Source organism: Aquarana catesbeiana, linkage group LG11 (assembly GCF_042186555.1).
Source record: "Aquarana catesbeiana isolate 2022-GZ linkage group LG11, ASM4218655v1, whole genome shotgun sequence".
NCBI classification, from domain to species: domain Eukaryota; kingdom Metazoa; phylum Chordata; class Amphibia; order Anura; family Ranidae; genus Aquarana; species Aquarana catesbeiana.
The window spans coordinates 62,582,978-62,601,844 of NC_133334.1; the positions used below are offsets into that span (position 1 = coordinate 62,582,978).

General features: G+C 40.9%; 1 protein-coding gene across 2 annotated transcripts in view; it reads right to left on the reverse strand.

Annotated features, from left to right (window-relative positions):
* ELP4 (elongator acetyltransferase complex subunit 4) overlaps nt 1-18,867 on the reverse strand; it is a 480,195-nt gene that overhangs the window by 148,307 nt on the left and 313,021 nt on the right. For both annotated transcript variants that reach the window (XM_073604507.1, XM_073604508.1), the window contains exon 9: nt 9,649-9,755. In XM_073604507.1, coding sequence (XP_073460608.1) covers nt 9,649-9,755 — 107 coding nt within the window. The remainder of the gene's footprint in view (nt 1-9,648; nt 9,756-18,867) is intronic.

Below are 18,867 nucleotides of genomic sequence, written 5' to 3' on the forward strand. Positions count from 1 at the left end.
GTCACAAATGTGATAGGTAGCCAGGAAATTAAATGTGCAATTTATGCCCCTTGAAAGCCAAAATGTGTTTCTTGGATTTTGGGCTCCTGAATGCGACTAGGCTGCTAAAAAATATCACATATGCGGTATCCCCATACTCAAGAGTAGTAGCAGAATGTGTTTTGGGATGCTCATTCTCATTTTTTTTTCTTCATTTTCCAAAAATGTGGAAAAAATTTGCTCTTCCAAAGACTCATCATGTCTCTTAGTAAATACATTGGAGGGTGTAATTTCAAAATGTGGTATTTTTGTGGGTGTTTCTTCTGTTATGGCACACCAGAGCCTCAACATATGTGTTAAGTAGTCAGGAGATCAGATGTGAAATTTATGCACCTTGAAAGCCCAAAGGTGTTCCCTAGATTTTGGGCCATTCTCAGCATCTAGGCCAGTGATGGCGAACCTTGGCCCCCCAGATGTTTTGGAACTACATTTCCCATGATACTCATGCACTCTGCAGTGTAGTTGAGCCTCATGGGAAATATAGTTCCAAAACATCTGGGGTGCCAAGGTTCACCATGACTGATCTAGGCAGTGAAAAAGTCTCACACATGTGGTTGCTACCTATTTAGGAGGAGTAAAAGAATGTATTTTGGAGTGTAATTGTAAGTATGCTATGCTGTGTGAAACAACTTGTTAAAATTACAACTTTGTCCTTTTTTCTTTTATACAATAAAAAACAGTGATGATTAAATACCATCAAAAAAATCTCAGTTTCAAAAAAAGATATAAAATTTGTTTGGGTACAGTGTTGCATGACTGAGTAATTGTCAAAGTATCACAGTGCTGAAAACTGACAAATGGCCCAGACAGTTGTTAAGTAAAAAAAAATGTATTACTTTATCAAAATATATGAAAATTAGCTTGTTGTGTGACAGCCAATCAAATTATTGCATTTATTGGATCAGTGTAGGTAAGAACATAAATGATTGGCCATTGTGTTCCCTGGTTCCAGCACTGCCACTATAACCTCACCCAAACACAGCAGCAGGGGAGGTTGCAAAGAATCATGTCAGCAGACACTACAGTTTGCCTGATAACTACTTTGCTGCAAAGGATTATACAGCACGGTTGGAAGCAGCTGCAATGGGGGAGACTTACTAAAATTGGTGCACACAGAATCTTGAGCAGTTGTGCTAAGCAACCAATCTGCTTCAAGGTTTTATTTTCAAAGTTTAATTGAACAAGCTTATGTTACAAGCGGATTAATTACTATGCACAGCTGCACCAGATTCTGTGTGCTCCAGTTTTAGTAAAACTCTCCTTATGTGTCCTTGATCATATTAGAAACTCATTGCTTAATATAGCCTTTCAGGAGTCACCAAAAGTTTTTGATGTTAAAATGGAAGCACCATATTAATTTGTAGTAATTAAACATGTTTACCTATTACGTATCTCCATGTTATTCCAATGTTTTTTTCTCTTTTGTATTCATTAAAAGATAATTGCCAGTAACAAATATATATAAGGGATTCGTCTAGTTAATGCAGGAGGGTTTCCATCTTGCAAAGCACAGCAAGTAATTAATCATTAGACATAGACTGTTATTGAATTAAGTCTGTGGCCTAGTTTCAACGCATCTTTTAAGACGTTATTGTGTTTTCTCTAATTTGAGGTATCAAATGCCATTATGTTTGCTGAAACTGGATATGATAAACAGTTAAGACATTGCGCATAATTAAAAGTATGTGCACTCGTGCAGAAGAACCTGTTAGTGTTTTGTAAAGCTTTGTGTTTTTACATTTACACATATGGATTATTTATTCAATTTACAACAAAAAGGAATAGAAATATCTGGGTGTCTATGCCATATATTATAATATTTTAACAACCAAAGTATGTACACAAAATTTTAGTACTGTTTGCCTGTAAAATAAAAAATAAAAATAAGAGAACAGTTGTGCACTCCTGATGGTAGGCCAAAAATACTGTGGCTTGAAGACTGTAGAAATGCAGGGTATGTAATTGTAATCTCTACAGATCATCATAACAGAACACTTATGGGTAGATTTACTAAAACTAGAGAGTAAACAAACTGGTGCAGCTCTGCATGGTAGCCAATCAGCGTGTAACTTCAGCTTGTTCAATTTAAGTGGATGTAAACCCCCCCAAAAAATTTTTTTTTTAATGAAGACTTCTACCTGGTACAGTAGAGGATGTCAAGTCATCTGTGCCCAGTCTTGCCATGAAGCGTTAATCCAGCTCTGAGCAATCCTCTTGTCTTTTTTTACTGAGATAAAAAACAACACATAGAGAAATCTGTGCCGCTGCTTCCCCCACTGCTGTGACTGACATCTGCTTTCCTTATCTCATGCACTAGCATAAGAGCAGAGTGTGTCTACGGCACCGAGTGTATACATGCGCAGGATGGAGTGTATATGACAGGAGTCCGTGAGCGTGTGCTCCTTCTGTGTGTGCGCTCTCCTTTACTCTACAGGTGCGAGGTTCATCCTCGTGATGCTGCCTGGCCAAGGGGAGTGTAGAGGTAGACGGGGGAGTCTGGTGACATCATGACTCCGCCCACTGAGTGCCGGAAAATAGACCCGCCCACTGATTCTGGAGTTTTGCCGGGCTCCAAATGCAGATGGGGGTGACAATTCAAAGGAAGGGATACATGCAGGAGGCATGTATATACATATAGAACACTAATAAGCCATTACTTTGTAAATAATGAGCGTGGGTTTACATCCACTTTAAGCTTTGATAAAAAATAACTGGAAGCTGATTGGTTTCTATGCAGAGCCGCATCAGATTGTGTTCTATTCAGTTTTAGTAAATCAACTCAAGGTCATAAAAGAATGGTGACCTGTCCCATCAGACCCTCTCTGCTTACTTTATTTGTGCTGAAGACCATAGTGGACTGACTGGATCAGTCACTGGTTCTGGGTGGGTGATTGTGTGGAGATGGAGATGTCTCTCAGGTAGGTTGTGCCCAATGGTGGAAACTGGCAGTGAACCCTCTTAGGGCTTGGGCTGCTGCCTTTCTGCTACGGCCTTAAGGTTGTTTCAACATATAGACTTGGAATAATAGGAAAGGTGGTGCACCTGATGTCCAAAAAAAATGCAAGTTTGATGGTAAATTAAGAGGCTGCCTCCTGAACCTCAGCTGTCACTTTGTCAGTTTTACCTCTAAAAAGCAAATATTGTATACAATTGGTGTGGAAATCAATACCATTTAATAGCATGCAGCAACATCCCTGAAGAAGGGAGAGCCCTTTTCTCCCTAAACACGTTGGCTTGAAATACTTGTCGCTATTCTCCTTTTAATTTACCATCAAACTTGCATTCTTTTGGACATCAGGCGCGCCTTCTTTCCTATTATTCAAATTCCCTCTCCGCTTACTGGCAAAGCAGAAGGCTGGACCACTGTCAATCCAAAAAAATCCCTGAAAGTAAACTGAAAAAAACAAAAAAAAAAAAAAAACAACTGTCTGTTAAGCAAACTCATGGTAATATTGTCTCTACAGCATGTAGATGCAATGCCTAGGCCAAGCTTTCCATTGCTTCTCCAGGCCTCCCACAAGTAGAGCACCATGTACACACACCATCAAGCTCCTGTGTGAACAAGCTTGTTCCAACGTAGGATCATTTTTATTTGTAAGATTAAGTACCCATGGACATTCAAGCCAGGTGTTTGGGGGTAAGCTTCAACAGCCTATTAAGCACAAGTAACACAAGTTTTTAATGTAAATGAATGCAATACTCACAAGTATCTACTGGAAGCATTGTGAGTGACTCTCTGGACATGTTAATACCTAACGCCAGTTTATAATATCATATGTCATAATAACAGTTAAAAAATCTATTTCTTATGACTTTTGAAACTAAAAATGTAGCTGTGGCTGAAACACTCACTCTACCTCTAGCACTGTCCTTCAACTATTCACCATTTTGCGATCCAACACCAGTCCTCTTCCAGGAAGAATGACACCCATTATCATTCAAACCAGTTCATCATGAGCCCAGGATGTCAAGGACCCTCCCTCAAGGGGTATGCCTTCAGGCAGCACTGGGCTCACAGGAGAATGCTGCAGAGAATGGGGTTACCTCATTACGTTGTACTGTCCTTAGTAGTATTCAGGATCCGCCCACCACTAAAGGCAGAGGACATGTGACTGGACTTCAGACACCAAGACTCCAGGTATGTATAGGAGGCAAGGGCTGCGCTATCATTCAAAGCTTGCAGCATTCTGTGTTGAAAACCACTACTAAACACTTATAAGTGCCAACAAATGCCCTCACTTTTAACCATTTTAGGTTCATGCTTCTGTCAAGGTTTTAACATGTAGTAAGTTACTGTATATTTCAGTGGAAGTATAAAAAGTTGGTAAATTTATCACGAAAGAGAAACAACACACCATCACAGGAAAATATCAAGAAGAGAGCAATGAGGCTGGGGAAAAGGTGGGAGAAAAAAGGGGGGCAGCTGTGATATCATTGTCAAGCATTTAAACTATAAACTATAATAAAAACATCCCATCACAACTTCCTGAAGACGGCCCGTTTGATTGGCTGAAACGTGCGTAGAGGTTGGTCCGCAGCATCGTGTCATCTTGACACTTCCTATCCCGGAAATCAACTAGTATACCCAGCGGCGGCATACCATTGCATTTGGGCAGGTTTACTGGAAACTTACCTGCTGTTCACACCAGGTGCCACGTTCACAGACACCCTTACATGCGAGTTTAATTACTATGTTTTTTATATGGAATAAATGTTTTAAAAACGTTGCTGCGCAATGAGGCTTTTTCTGTCATTTGCATGAGGAACATCTACCCCAAACAACACTAGTATATAGAGGAATGAGGCCCTCTTTATCATATCCAGTCATATGAGGAAGTATCGATCCCGAACCACATCAGTCCACAGAAAATCCACGGGGACTGCCCCACACGCGTGTTTGACCAAACTAGAAATAGTTGGTCCATTTGGAGGGGTGAGTTCGCATCCATGTGGGGGCACTGTCCTGTGAGCACATATCAAGCACGGATTCATATCGACTTTGTAGCGCACGAGAGCTTTAATTGGGATTTGGAACTTTTATTGCTTCAAGTTTACTGATGTTTGCAACAAATCTTCTGTATGGGACTTTCTAGTGATTTTTTAAAACGCACCAGGTTTCAAATGTGATATCTGTTTAATCTTTGTGGCACTCAGCGTAAATTATCTGCATGGGACTTTTTAGCAAATTTTCAAAGTCGCATCAGTTTTCAAATGTGATATTTATTTAACATTTGTGGCACTTAGTGCGGTATATTTATTTATTATTAGTATCATTTTGCACTCGCAAGGTTTTATTCACTGCAGCTGTTAATTTATATGGTATAGCTTATTCATACCAATAGTTAGATTCTTTTGGCGCTTTGGATTTTTTATTTTTACTGTGATATCATTGTCAAGCATTTAAACTGGTTGTTAAGCCACTATAATAAAAACATCCCATCTACTCTGTAACACATAATTTTATGTGCCCCAGTATCCGTTATATAAAAAAGCTGCGGATTTGTACCTATATCAGAGCATCTCCCGGTACTCACATAACTCCTCGGCTCTCTCCTCTGCCCGGCACACAGCTATAGTGGGAGGGGCCAAGCACTCCCGCTGCCGTCAGCCAGGAAGGAGAGAGAAGAGAGCCGAGGAGTTAGGTGAGTACGGGAGATGCTCTGATATAGGTACAAATTTGGCAGCTTTTTTATATAACACAGAGCACATAATGTTATGTTGCAGAGGGGATGAGATGTTTTTATTGTAGTTATGATAGCAGCAGAAGGGGGGGGCAGGCACGGACACAGAGCAGACAGGCAGGGAAGGGGGAGAGCAGGGCTGCGGATGACGGAGGCATGTAAACTGACCACGATGTCAGGGCTCAGCAGCCACTTCTGTCTACAACGCTTCACTACTAGCCTCACTGGACTCACTGGCCCCCCACTACAAACAGAATCTGGGCCCTGTGGCATAAGACTGAGACCCCATACACACTATTAGATTTTCTGCAGATTTTCGTCTTCAGATTTACCAAAACCATGTAGTGCAAGGGCCTGCCTGATTGCATACAAATTGAAACTTTTAAGGTTTTACCTCATATTATATGGTTTTGGTGAATCTGGAGACAAAAATCTGCAGAAAGTCTAATAGTGTGTATGGAAAAAACAAAGGGAGGAGAGTGCCTCTAAGTAAAAACGTTTATTGCAATTTGACAAGTTAAAATTATCCACGAAAACCGATTCCCAGGAAAGCCCCAAACCTATGCCGCAACTTCCTGAGTATACATGCTTGAGGTATACCCACCGCTAATTAATTAATTAGCTGTGGGCATTTTCAGCCAGCAGAGGGCTCCCATAAATAGTTCCTTACTCTTCCCCTATCTCTACACTTGAAAAAGGAGCGCGCGTGTGCCTTACGGACCTTGCGCACGTTCAGAAACGCGTTGTGTTGTCCCAGCCACTGATGTCACAGGCCGCTTCCTCGGTTTACTGCTCCGCTCCTCTGCAAGACAGGCAGTGTTCCGTCCTGGCTCTCCGCCGGATTGCGGCATAGGTTTGGGGCTTTCCTGGGAATCGGTTTTCGTCCCTCCACCTCCTTTTGAGATACATCATTCTACCCAGCATATCGTTTTCACATGTAAGTGGATACTTTTAACTTGTCAAATTGCAATAAACGTTTTTACTTAGAGGCGCTCTTCTCCCTTTGTTTTTTTCTTTGATGGATCTGAGATGACTTCACTCCAGAGAAGAGCCGCCCTTGTGAACAACCTGATACTGTGCCCTACAAGAAATTTCCTTTATCCAGTGTCTTCCAGCATAATGTTCACTTTTATGGACTTCCTTTGAACTATGGACTGCTTCAGTATTTGATACATTTTTAAGTTTTAATTTATATTATCCGTGGAACACCTGGATTAATTTAGCATATGTCTTTTTGATTTATTATTAGTATTTTGCTTCACTATTTCTGAGCGCCAGTGCATTTTTATTTTTCATAATACTGTGTATGGGGGCTTAGTATCAGAAAGACTTCAACCAATATAAATCTACCCTCCAAAAATACAATTCCAGCCTTCTCACTGCCAAGCAGACCTATTTTATCACTCTCATGAACAACTTATCATCCCATCCCCGTCAACTCTTCTCTACCTTAAACTCTCTACATCATCCTCCACTGCCTCCACCCACTAACTAACTCACTGCCCAGGAGATCGCCAATCACTTCAAACAGAAGATTGATATACAATTCGAGAGGAGATCTCTACTGTTCAGATACCCTCCACGGTCTACACCTCTTGCCCACAGGTACAATCATTACTTCCCTCTTTCAACCCCACCACAATAGACGAGGTTGCTAAACTACTTGCTAACGTTCATCTTACCACCTGCCCTCTGGGTCCTGTTCCCTCACAAATGCTATGTTCACCCTCTGGCTCTATTCTACACTCTCTGACCCACATCTTCAATCTCTACCTCTCTTCTGGCATCTTCCTCAACTCCCTAAAACATGCATTTGTCAGCCCCATATTTAAAAAGCCCCCAATGGACCCATCCATTATTAACAACCTATGCCCCATCTCCTTGCTCCCGTTTTTATCCAAACTCCTTGAACGTCTGGTCTACAACCGACTGAACACCGCCTTGCTGATAATAGCCTTCTTGATCCCTTTCAGTCTGGATTTCGTCCCCAACACTCCACAGAAACTGCTCCCCTAATACTAACAAACGATCCACTAATGGCCAAAACCAATGGACACTACTCTATACTCCTAACTTCTGGACCTCTCTGCTGCCTTTGATACGGTTGACCACCCCCTCCTCCTTTTGGTCACCGTAACTGTACTCTTCACTGGTTCTCCACCTACTTATCCAACCGCACCTTTAGCGTTACTTACAATTCTACTTCCTCTTCCTTTCTCTGTTGGGGCCCCCCAAGGTTCTGTCCTTGGACCTCTCCTATTTTCAATCTACACCTCCTCCCTGGGATAGCTGATAGCCTCCCATGGCTTCCAATACCACCTCTACACTGACGATAACCAAATCTATTTATCTACCCCTCAGCTCACTCCCTCCATCTCCTCGTGTATCACTAATTTATTAACAGATATATCAGTCTGGATGTCACACCACTTCCTCAAACTCAATCTATCCAAAACTGAACTTATCATTTGTCCTCCCCCATGTGCCCCTTCCCCTATCCTCTCTGTCAAAATTGATGGCACAATTATAAGCCCATCCCCACTTGCCAAGGTCCTAGGAGTAGTCCTGGACTCTGAACTCTCCTTAAGCCCCATGTCCAATCACTGTCCCAATCTTGCCGCTTTAACCTCTGCAACATCTCCAAAATACGCCCCTTTCTAACCAATGACACAACAAAGCTCTTAATTCACTCCCTGGTCATCTCTCGCCTCGACTACTGTAATTCCCTTCTCATTGGCTTATCTCCACATAGTCTATCCCCCCTTCAATCTCATTCAATGCTACTGCCAGACTCATCCACCTTACCAATCGCTCTGTGTCTGCTACTCCTCTCTGCCAATCCCTCCACTGGCTTCTGCTCACCCAACAAATTAGATTCAAAATACTAACAACTTCTTACAAAGCCATCCACAACTTAGCCCCCAGCAGCTTTATCACTAGCCTAGTCTCTAAATACCAACCTATTCATTCTCTACGTTCCTCTCAAGACCTCCTGCTCTCTAGCTCCCTTGTCACCTCCTCCCATGCTCACCTCCAGGACTTCTCCAGAGCCCCTCCAATCCTATGGAACACCTTACCCCAATCTGTCCAATTATCTTCTACTCTATTAGCTTTTAGACGGTCCCTGAAAACACTTCTCTTCAGAGAAGCCTATCCTACACACACCTAACAACCGCATTTTCATTTTCTCCATCACCTCATCCCCCACAGCTATTACCTTTTGTTCCACTTGACTTTCCCTTCTAGATTGTAAGCTCTAACGAGCAGGGCCCTCTGATCCCTCCTGTATTGATTTGTATTGTAACTGGACTGTCTGCCCTTATGTTTTAAAGCGCTGCGTAAACTGTTAGTGCTATATAAATCCTGAATAATGATAATAATAATGATGATAAACCATGGTCTGTTTACAAAGGCAGGGTATAGCCAGGCAGGATCAGACAGTTTTTTTAGGTGACAGAATGGGCCAAACTGCACAGCACAGTGCTGTTATTCATGCTTTAAGGGAACAGGATTTTTTTTGGGGGGGTAACAAACACTTTAAATTCTCCTTTTTTCCCAGCATTTCCCAAAAGTCATAACATATAAAGCATATGATATGCCTAATACCCACAATAATTCTCTCTCAAAAAGAAGAGGCAAGGTAGGTATTTATCTAAATATTCTTACAAAGCATGTATGAAAACTTTGGAAACGCCTGTAGAATCCATGCAAAATACTAGAGATCTTTGCCATGGTTTAATAAATCTTCAATGCTCATCAAAACCGCCCCCAATAAATGAAGATACCCGACATTCATTTTCAAAAAAGGTTATCATATGCTGCCCAATACATTTGCATTGCTGTTATAAATGTTGCCCATTCACAAATAATTTTGAGCTATTGTCCATATTTTGGGCCAATTCCCACCAAAATCAGCTCAAAACCTTACCTCAATAGAGAAAAGCTTTCTCTTTAACTTAAAAGCCAGGTCTTTGGTGTCTGTTTCATCACAAATCAAACTATTAAGTCGAGGAATCTTGTGGACATACAGCAAACCTGCAGGGGAACAGAAAAGAAGATTGGGGGGGAACAAAAAAAAAGGAGAAACAACATTAGAAAAAAAAATCTGTCTTGGAGATGAATAAATTAAAGACTTAAAAGGCAGTTCGTATATTTGAACACATTCACTCCCTTTTATCTATTTAGACTCGAGCTTGCTTGTGCGACCACTCAAGCAAGCTGGGTGATTATGCTCAAGTAATGAAGCAGAATAAGATAGAGCAGTCCTAGTGCACGGAAAGCTAATTGCACTTTGGTACAGATGTAAAGAGGGATCTTAATACTTGTCAAAGCCACGGCAGATTTGTGTGCGATTTTCTTGTATTTACAGTAAGCAAATCCCGCTATCGCCTTGCAAGCTGCCTACGGCTCTCTTGGACTGAGCTTTATTTTATTAGCTGCACCAATAAGCAGCCAACACAACGCGATTTATGGGTTACTGATAGCCAGTGCAATTCTAATGAAGGATATTTAATTTTACACCTTGTTGCTAAGCTTGTTTCTGGTGTGAGAAATTGATATTTTTAGAAACTTAAACGGTCGGAAGGATGGGGGACCAAAATCCCCTTTCCTTCTCTAAATTTTTTTTTCAACAGGAAAGAAGTGTGTGTCAGGGTTCTGTTCTTGTATACAGGGTTTCAAATGCCATAGGTAGACTGCCAGCCTGGCATTCTGTCAGCGGAAATTTATGCTGATCCTTTCTGACAAGGACGCTGGATGGCTTTTTGTGCTGCCGAAAATAATTTCTTAAACAACCCAGGGGTAATTTTCCACGGCTGATAACTGCGAAACGGCTGCAGCCATCCTGTTTTGAGGAAGAAACAACTTCTACACAACGTGCATTGGGCATTTAATTATACTAGCGTGGACATTTAAAAAAATAAAAAAACACAATAAAGGACTTAGATATCAAATTTATATATTGAGATCAAATTATATATATTTTAAAGTGCTTTCGTTTAAAAAAATATTATTATTATTGTTTATTTAAAAAATATTATTTGCTTTCATTGTTTTTATGTGTTTAAACATTAAAATAATTAATATTGTGGCTTGATGGTTAAACCTAAAATTTAAACTCATGACAAGTAAAATTTCTAACTTATGGAAATGATACCTAAATTATACTAGCAGTGGTGGCAACAGTTTTATTTTAACAAAAGAAATACTGGCATGAATTTTAAAGCTGTTAATAAACGTGGGTCATTTAAAAAAAAAACTACAACTGTTTCAAATTTTAATATTCATGGAATACTTGAACCGGAAAGCAAAAATGTGACCAAGAAAACAACAAAAACTAATAATACAAAACACAAAACATAAGGAATTTTATAAAAGCAATAAAAAGAAAGAAAATAATGAGGGAACAGGGTTGAAGGAATAAAATAGGGGCAGGTGTACATTTAAGAAACATGAGCCCGACAAGTATCAGTTTAGCATACAATATATAGCACACTTGTAGCTATATATGTAACTGAACTAACTGTGGTTTTAGTAAAGTTAAATGCAATATGAACTAAAATAAAAAAAAAAATATTTTATTAAAATTCAACTGGTTGCCTAAGTCTGCAAAAATGACCCATTTCTGTGGCTGCAGCCAGAGTATAGAGGAGAATTTGTGCCTCACCAAGGTTACCATGGGACTACAGTATTTGTAACCATAATAAAAGCAGTAATTTATGCAAACTGCGAGCGCCGCCCTGAATTGGAACCGTTTGCCATTCATGCCTTTCAGCATTCACGGTGGACACAAGTTAACCCTCAAGTTATTCTCTCATCTGACAATTTAACTATCAAGCAGGCACAAGTACTATTAAAATGTAAATTTTTTTATATTTAGCAGATTAAAACACACTTGCCAAACATTTACTAGGTAATATAAAAATCCTAAATGGGTATTCTAGGTTTGATTCTAAAATAACCCCTTTAGCTGAGACATCACCCACATACACCAACACAGCGAGGTCCATTCTTCCTGTGCTAAACTGATATTTCCTACAGCGCAGCTTCAGGACAGAACAGGTACTGCAATCTGCCCATATAGAAAAGACACTTCATGAACGCAGTTCTATTTGAATGGTGAGATGTACAGCTGAAGAATATAAGGCAAAAATGTTGCATATATTTATATCACAGTACACCATGTAAGGAATCAAGCATGGCCCAAATTACAGGAGAAATATGGCATTTAAAAACAACAAACAAACAAAATAAAAATACATACTCCCCTCCATGCTGCAGCATTGGTATGATGCTGCAGCTGTCCCAAATTGGTCTTCTCTTCCAGCACTTACTGGAGCAACTCCCCTGCCCGACGCTCCAGTAAGTGCTGGAAGAGAAGACCAATGCTGCAGCTGTCCCACATTGGTCTTCTCTTCCAGCACTTACTGGAGCGTCGGGCAGGGGAGTTGCAGGCACAGCTGGCTCTAGCTCTCAGCCACGCTGCAGACAGCTGTCATTGGGCATCCTGGAGGATCCTGACAATATTGTCAGAATCCTTCTGGAGCCTGGAGTGGCTCTGCCATGTCAACTGATAGCGAGCAAAAGCCTACTATTAGCTTACTCAGGGTCACAGGAGAACAAAAGTAAGTGCACTCCTGTGACCAACAAAAGAAGTTTGATCAAAAAAGCTTTGGCCTTACTTCCCTTTCAAGCGTGCTGTGAATCTGAATACTTTAAAAAAACAATTCCATGCATCAGGTAAAATAAATGAGCTAACTGCTGACTTGCCAGCAAACAATGCAGCGGTCAAGTTAGAATAATATATCTTAAAGCTGAAGTTTAGGTATAGCTTTTGCATAGTTACTTTGGTCCAGCTAGGACTGATATAAGTGTGTATGTGCTGTACCTATGGGATCCCTGTGGAAGCTGGAAATCACTGTAGCATGTACTGCTACTACAGTGATCGCCACTAGCCTCCATGTCCCACTGTTGCCCTGTGGCATAGCGAATACAGAGGGTCACTTGCTCAGCACGGGTGCCGTTTAGAGAACACTTTGCATTTTTCAATGAATGCAAAGCATTCTCTGATTAAACGAGGTGTAGAGATGAGACATTGTTGAAAAATTTCTTACCTAAACCACTGCTTCACAGTTAGCAGCAGTGTTGTCAGTTGTCAAGTGTACTCTTTTAGTTGGCCATTGGGTTGCCTATCAGGTCAATCAGATAAGCAGCACAACGGCCAACGTATGAACTGATCAATGGCCTTGTCCAGCAGTTTGCAAAAAAATTCCTGTAAAAATGAAAGATTTGTAAACAAATGTTTGACAGAGATGCTTATTATCAGCACTGAAGTGTTATTTTTGTCACGATTACCTTCTTATATCATACTAATAGTATTCGGATGTAGGTTAATTTTAACCGCTTGCCGACCGGCTCACGCTGATATACGTTGGAAGAAGGGCATGTACAGGCATATTAACGTTCCTGTATGTTGCCCTTTAAGAAGCGGCTTGCGGGTGCGCACACCCGCCGCAAGCTCGGTGACTGTGATCACGGGTCCCGCGGACTCGATGACCTCAGGGATACCCGCGATCGCCTTATGGAGAGGAAGAACGAACAGGGAAATGCTGATGTAAATAAGCATTTCCCTGTTCTGCCTAGTGACACTGACACTGATCACAGCTCCCTGTAATCGGGAGCGGTGATTAGTGTCTTGTCACACATAGCCCCCCCCACAGTTAGAATCACTCCCTAGGACACACTTAACCCCTACAGCGCCCCCTAGTGGTTAACCCATTCACTGCCAGTCACATTTACACAGTATTAAATGCATTTCTAATCACACTGATCGCTGTATAAATGTGAATGGTCCCAAAATAGCGCCAAAAGTCTCCGATCTGTCCGCCATAATGTCGCAGTCATGATAAAAATCGCTGATCGCCGCCATTACTAGTAAAAAAAAAAAATATTAATAAAAATATAAAAAAATAAAATATTAATAAAACTTTTGCGCAAACCAATCAATAAACGCTTATTCCAATTTTTTTTACCAAAAATATGTAGAAGAATGCGTATGGGCCTAAACTGAAAAAAAAAAAAAAAAATTATATATTTTTTAGGGATATTTATTATAGCAAAAAGTAAAAAATGTTGCTTTTTTCAAAATTGTCGCTATTTTTTTGTTTATAGTGCAAAAAATAAAAACCACAGAGGTGATCAAATACCACCAAAAGAAAGCTCTATTTGTGGGAAAAAAAGGACGTCAATTTTGTTTGGGAGCCACGTCACATGACCGCGCAATTGTCAGTTAAAGCGACGCAGTGCCGAATCGCAAAAAGTGCTCTGGTCTTTTGCCAGCCAAATAGTCCGGGGCTGAAGTGGTTAAAGTTGTAAATCCTTCCAAATACCCAGTGAAGTGATTGGCCTCTGGTGATACACAGAGATGAAACACATCCTCCTACATAAGTTGTACCTATTTATGTGCAGTCTTCTTTTCTCTACATCCATTTAAACTCCAGAAGTTATAAAGCTTGTCTAAGATGTCAGAAAATGGGGCAGGGAACTGAAGTTACACTCTGCAGAGCTCAGTGAGGAGAGATCCGAGAGCTAATTGGAAGAAAGGGACACAAACCATTCACACAGCAACAGAGCTGAGGCTGTCAATCAGCTGGAGCTGCCTCCCCTGTCACCTTTATTCTCTTGGTGTCAGGAAAACTTGTCAGACGTGATTCATGCTGATAGCAGAGAAATGAAGCAGCAGACAGAAGTGACACTTAGTGCTCTTAATTGAGGCAAGGAAACACTTTAAACAAGTAATAGTGAATCTGGGCACCCCAGATGTTTTGGAACTACATTTCCCATGATGCTCAACTACACTGCAGAGTGCACAAGCATCATGGGGAATGTACAGTGAGTGAAAAAAGTATTTGATCCCCTGCTGATTTTGTATGTTTTCCCACTGACAAAAAAATAATCAGTCTATAATTTTAATAGTAGGTTTATTTTAACAACAAAAAAATCCACAAAAACGCATTTCAAAAAAGTTATAAATTGATTTGCATTTTAATCAGTGAAATAAGTATTTGATCCCTTCCCATAACATGACTTAGTATTTGGTGGCAAAACCCTTCTTGGCAATCACAGAGGTCACACGTTTCTTGCAGTTAGTCACCAGGTTTGCACACACTCTTCTTTGCAGATCCACTCCAAGTCCTTTAGGTTTCAAGGCTGATGTTTGGTAACTCGAACCTTCAGCTCCCTCCACATATTTTCTATGGGATTAAGGTCTGGAGACTGGCTAGGCCACTACAACCTTAATGTGCTTCTTCTTGAACCACTCCTTTGCTGCCTTGGCCGTGTGTTTTGGGTCATTGTCATGCTGGAATACCCATCTACGACCCATTTTCAATGCCCTGGCTGAGGGAAGGAGGTTCTCACCTAGGATTTGACAGTACATAGCCCCGTCCATCGTCCCTTTGATGAGGTGAAGTTGTCCTGTGCCCTTAGCAGAAAAACACCCCCAAAGCATAATGTTTCCACCTCCATGTTTGACGGTGGGGATGGTGTTCTTGGGGTAATTCCTCCTCCTCCAAATATGGTGAGTTGAGTTGATGCCAAAGAGCTTGATTTTGGTCTCATCTGACCACAACACTTTCACCCAGTTCTCCTCTGAATCATTCAAATGTTCATTAGCAAACTTCAGACGGCCCTGTACATGCACTTTTCTTGAGCAGGGGGACCTTGCGGGTGCTGCAGGATTTCAGTCCTTCACGGTAAAGTGTGTTACCAAATGTTTTCTTGGTGACTATGGTCCCAGCTGCCTTGAGATCATTGACAAGAATCTCTGGTGTTGTTCTAGGCTGATTCCTCACCGTTCTCATGATCATTGAAACTCCACAAGGTGAGATCTTGCATGGAGCCCCAGACCGTGGGGAGATTGATGGTTACTTTGTGTTTATCCATTTGCGAATAATCGCAACTGTTGTCACCCTCTCACCAAGCTGCTTGGCGATGGCCTTGTAGCCCATTCCACCCTTGTGTAAGTCTCTTGTCCCTGACATCCTTGGACAGCTCTTTGGTCTTGGCCATAGTGGAGAGATTGGAATCTGATTGATTGATGGCTTCTGTGGACAGGTGTCTTTTATACAGGTAACAAGCTGAGATTAGGAGCACTCCCTTTAAGACAGTGCTCCTAATCTCAGCTCCTTACCTGTATAGAAAACACCCGGGAGCCAGAAATTTTGCTGATTGATAGGGGACCAAATACTTATTTTACTCATTAAAATGGAAATCAATTTATAACTTTTTTGAAATGCGATTTTCTGTATATTGTTGTTGTTATTCTGTCACTCACTGTTAAAATAAACCTACTACTAAAATTATAGACTGACCATTTTTTTATCAGTGAGCAAATTTACAAAATCAGTAGGGGATCAAATACTTTTTTTTCCTCGCTGTAGTTCCAAAACATCTGGGGTGTCAAGGTTCACAATCACTACTATAGAGGGATATGCTTTGTTCATATTTCATGTCTAAGGTTTACAACCAATTTAGGGTTAGTTTTTGGGGGTGTCCTAATCCGACTCTGTTGCTAAAATAAAATTTTACAAAAAAATGATGCCTGCAAGGAAGACATTGAATGCTTACTTCTGCTGTTGTCTCTGTAGTAGTGAAGAGAAACTATCCACTGAAGATCCTGCAGAATCCTACACTTCAGGGAGTGTTGATTGTCTGGACCCCTGGTGGGTCCTGTGGTTTTTCTCTTCCAAGCCCTACATCACTACAGGACAACTGCTTTAAATTTTTTGACTGGAGATACACTTTATAGTGAAGGGTACATGCAGGGGTTCAATTAAAAGTGCATTTTAAGGGAAAACTTTTCATTTTTCTCTTTTAAAAAACTGGAGAAAGGTTGGACCTCGGTCACTGAGACAGGAAGCAAAGGTAAATCCTAAGTGTAAATCCCCAGAAAAAGAAGAAGTAAGGGGGTAACAAAACAATGGAGACAAATGTACCCAGTATAAACTAATGGCACAGTAATATCGTACAGTGGATATAAAAAGTCTACACATCCCTGTTAAAATGTCAGGTTTCTGTGATGTAAAAAAAAAAAAAATAGACAAAGATAAATAATTTCAGAACTTTTTCCACCTTTAATGTGACCTATAAACTGTACAACTCGGTTGAACAAAAAACTGAAATCTTTTAGGTGGAGGGAAGTAAAAATAAAATAATATGGTTGCATATGTGTGCATATCCTTAAACTAATACTTTGTTAAAGCATCTTTTGATTTTATTACAGCACTCAGTCTTTTTGGGTACGAGTCTATCAGCATGGCACATCTTGACTTTTCACTCTTCTTTGCAAAAACACTCCTAATCTGTCAGATTGCGAGGGCATCTCCTATGCACAGCCCTCTTCAGATCACCCCACAGATTTTCAATCAGATTCAGGCCTGGGCTCTGGCTGGGCCATTCCAAAACTTTAATCTTCTTCTGGTGAAGCCATTCCTTTGTTGATTTGGATGTATGCTTTGGGTCGTTGTCATGCTGAAAGATGAAGTTCCTCTAGCAGAAGCCTGAAGGTTTTGTGCCAATATTGACTGGTATTTGGAACTGTTCATAATTCCCTCTACCTTGACTAAGGACCGTGTTCCAGCTGAAGAAAAACAGCCCCAAAGCATGATGCTGCTACCACCATGCTTCACTGTGGGTATGGTGTTGTTTTGGTGATGTGCTGTGTTGTTTTTGAGCCAAACATATCTTTTGGAATTATGGCCAAAAAGTTAAACCTTGGTTTCATCAGACCATAAGACATTTTCCCACATGCTTTTGGGAGACTTCAGATGTGTTTTTGTAAAATTTAGCCGGGCTTGGATGTTTTTCTTCGTAAGAAAAGGCTTCCATCTTGGCACTCTACCCCATAGCCCAGACATATGAAGAATACGGGAGATTGTTGCCACATGTACCACACAGCCAGTACTTGCCAGATATTCCTGCAGCTCCTTTAATGTTGCTGTAGGAATCTTGGAAGCCTCCCTGACCAGTTTTTTTCTCATCTTTTCATCAATTTTGGAGGAAAGTCCACTGTTGTGCCATATTTTCTCCACTTAATGCTGACTGCCTTCACTGCGTTCAATGGTATATCTAATGCCTGGGAAATTCTTTTGTACCCTTCTCCTGACTGATACCTTTTAACAATGAGATCCCAATGATGCTTTGGAAGCTCTCTACGGACCATGGCTTTTGCTGTAGGATGCGACTAGGAAAATGCCAGGAAAGACCTACTAGAACAGCTTAACTTTTCTTTGGGGTTAATAAGAGGCACTTTAAATGATGGCAGGTGTGTACTGACTCCTACTTAACATGAGTTTGAATGCGATTGCTTAATTCTAAACACAGTTACATCCCCAGTTATAACAGGTTGTGCACACTTATGCAACCACATTAGTTTTTTATTTTTACTTCCCCATCCTAAAAGATTTCAGTTTGTTTTTCAATTGAGTTGTACAGTTTATAGGTCACATTAAAGGCGGAAAAAGTTCAGAAATTATTTATCTTTGTCTCATTTTTTTTAAAGCACAGAAACCTGACATTTTAACAGGGGTGTGTAGACTTTTTCTATCCACTGTATATATACATACAAGCCTCCTGCATGTATCCCTAAGTTGCAAATGTCACCCCCTTCAGCAGTAGAAGCCCTGCAAAACTCTGGAATCAGTGGGTGGGTCTCTTTGTCGGAGCTTGGTGGGTGGAGTCGTGATGTCACAAGACTCCCTGCCCACCTCTATACTCTCCTACTCTTTTTGCTGGCTCTGGGAGCTGACTGCACCATGAATATCCTCCTCAGTCACACTGATCACGCCCCATGAAGTGTAACATCCAGTCAAACTCCAGAAAAGCACCACGTGACTTCAGTATGCCCAATCATGCAGAGGTATGGAGCAGCCAATCCCGGGAGAGCTGGAGAAGGAAGGAGAAGGGATGTGAAGCTGTAATCATAACACACTCTCTGCTCCTTCATGAGATAAAGAAATGGGATGTCAGTCATTAGGGATGAGCCCGTAGTTCGTCTCATCGGGTGTTTGTTCTAAAATGAACCGAACATATGGGGCGTTCGCAGGAAATTTGAGAGCTGCGGAACGCCCCATAATGCACTGCGAGGTAG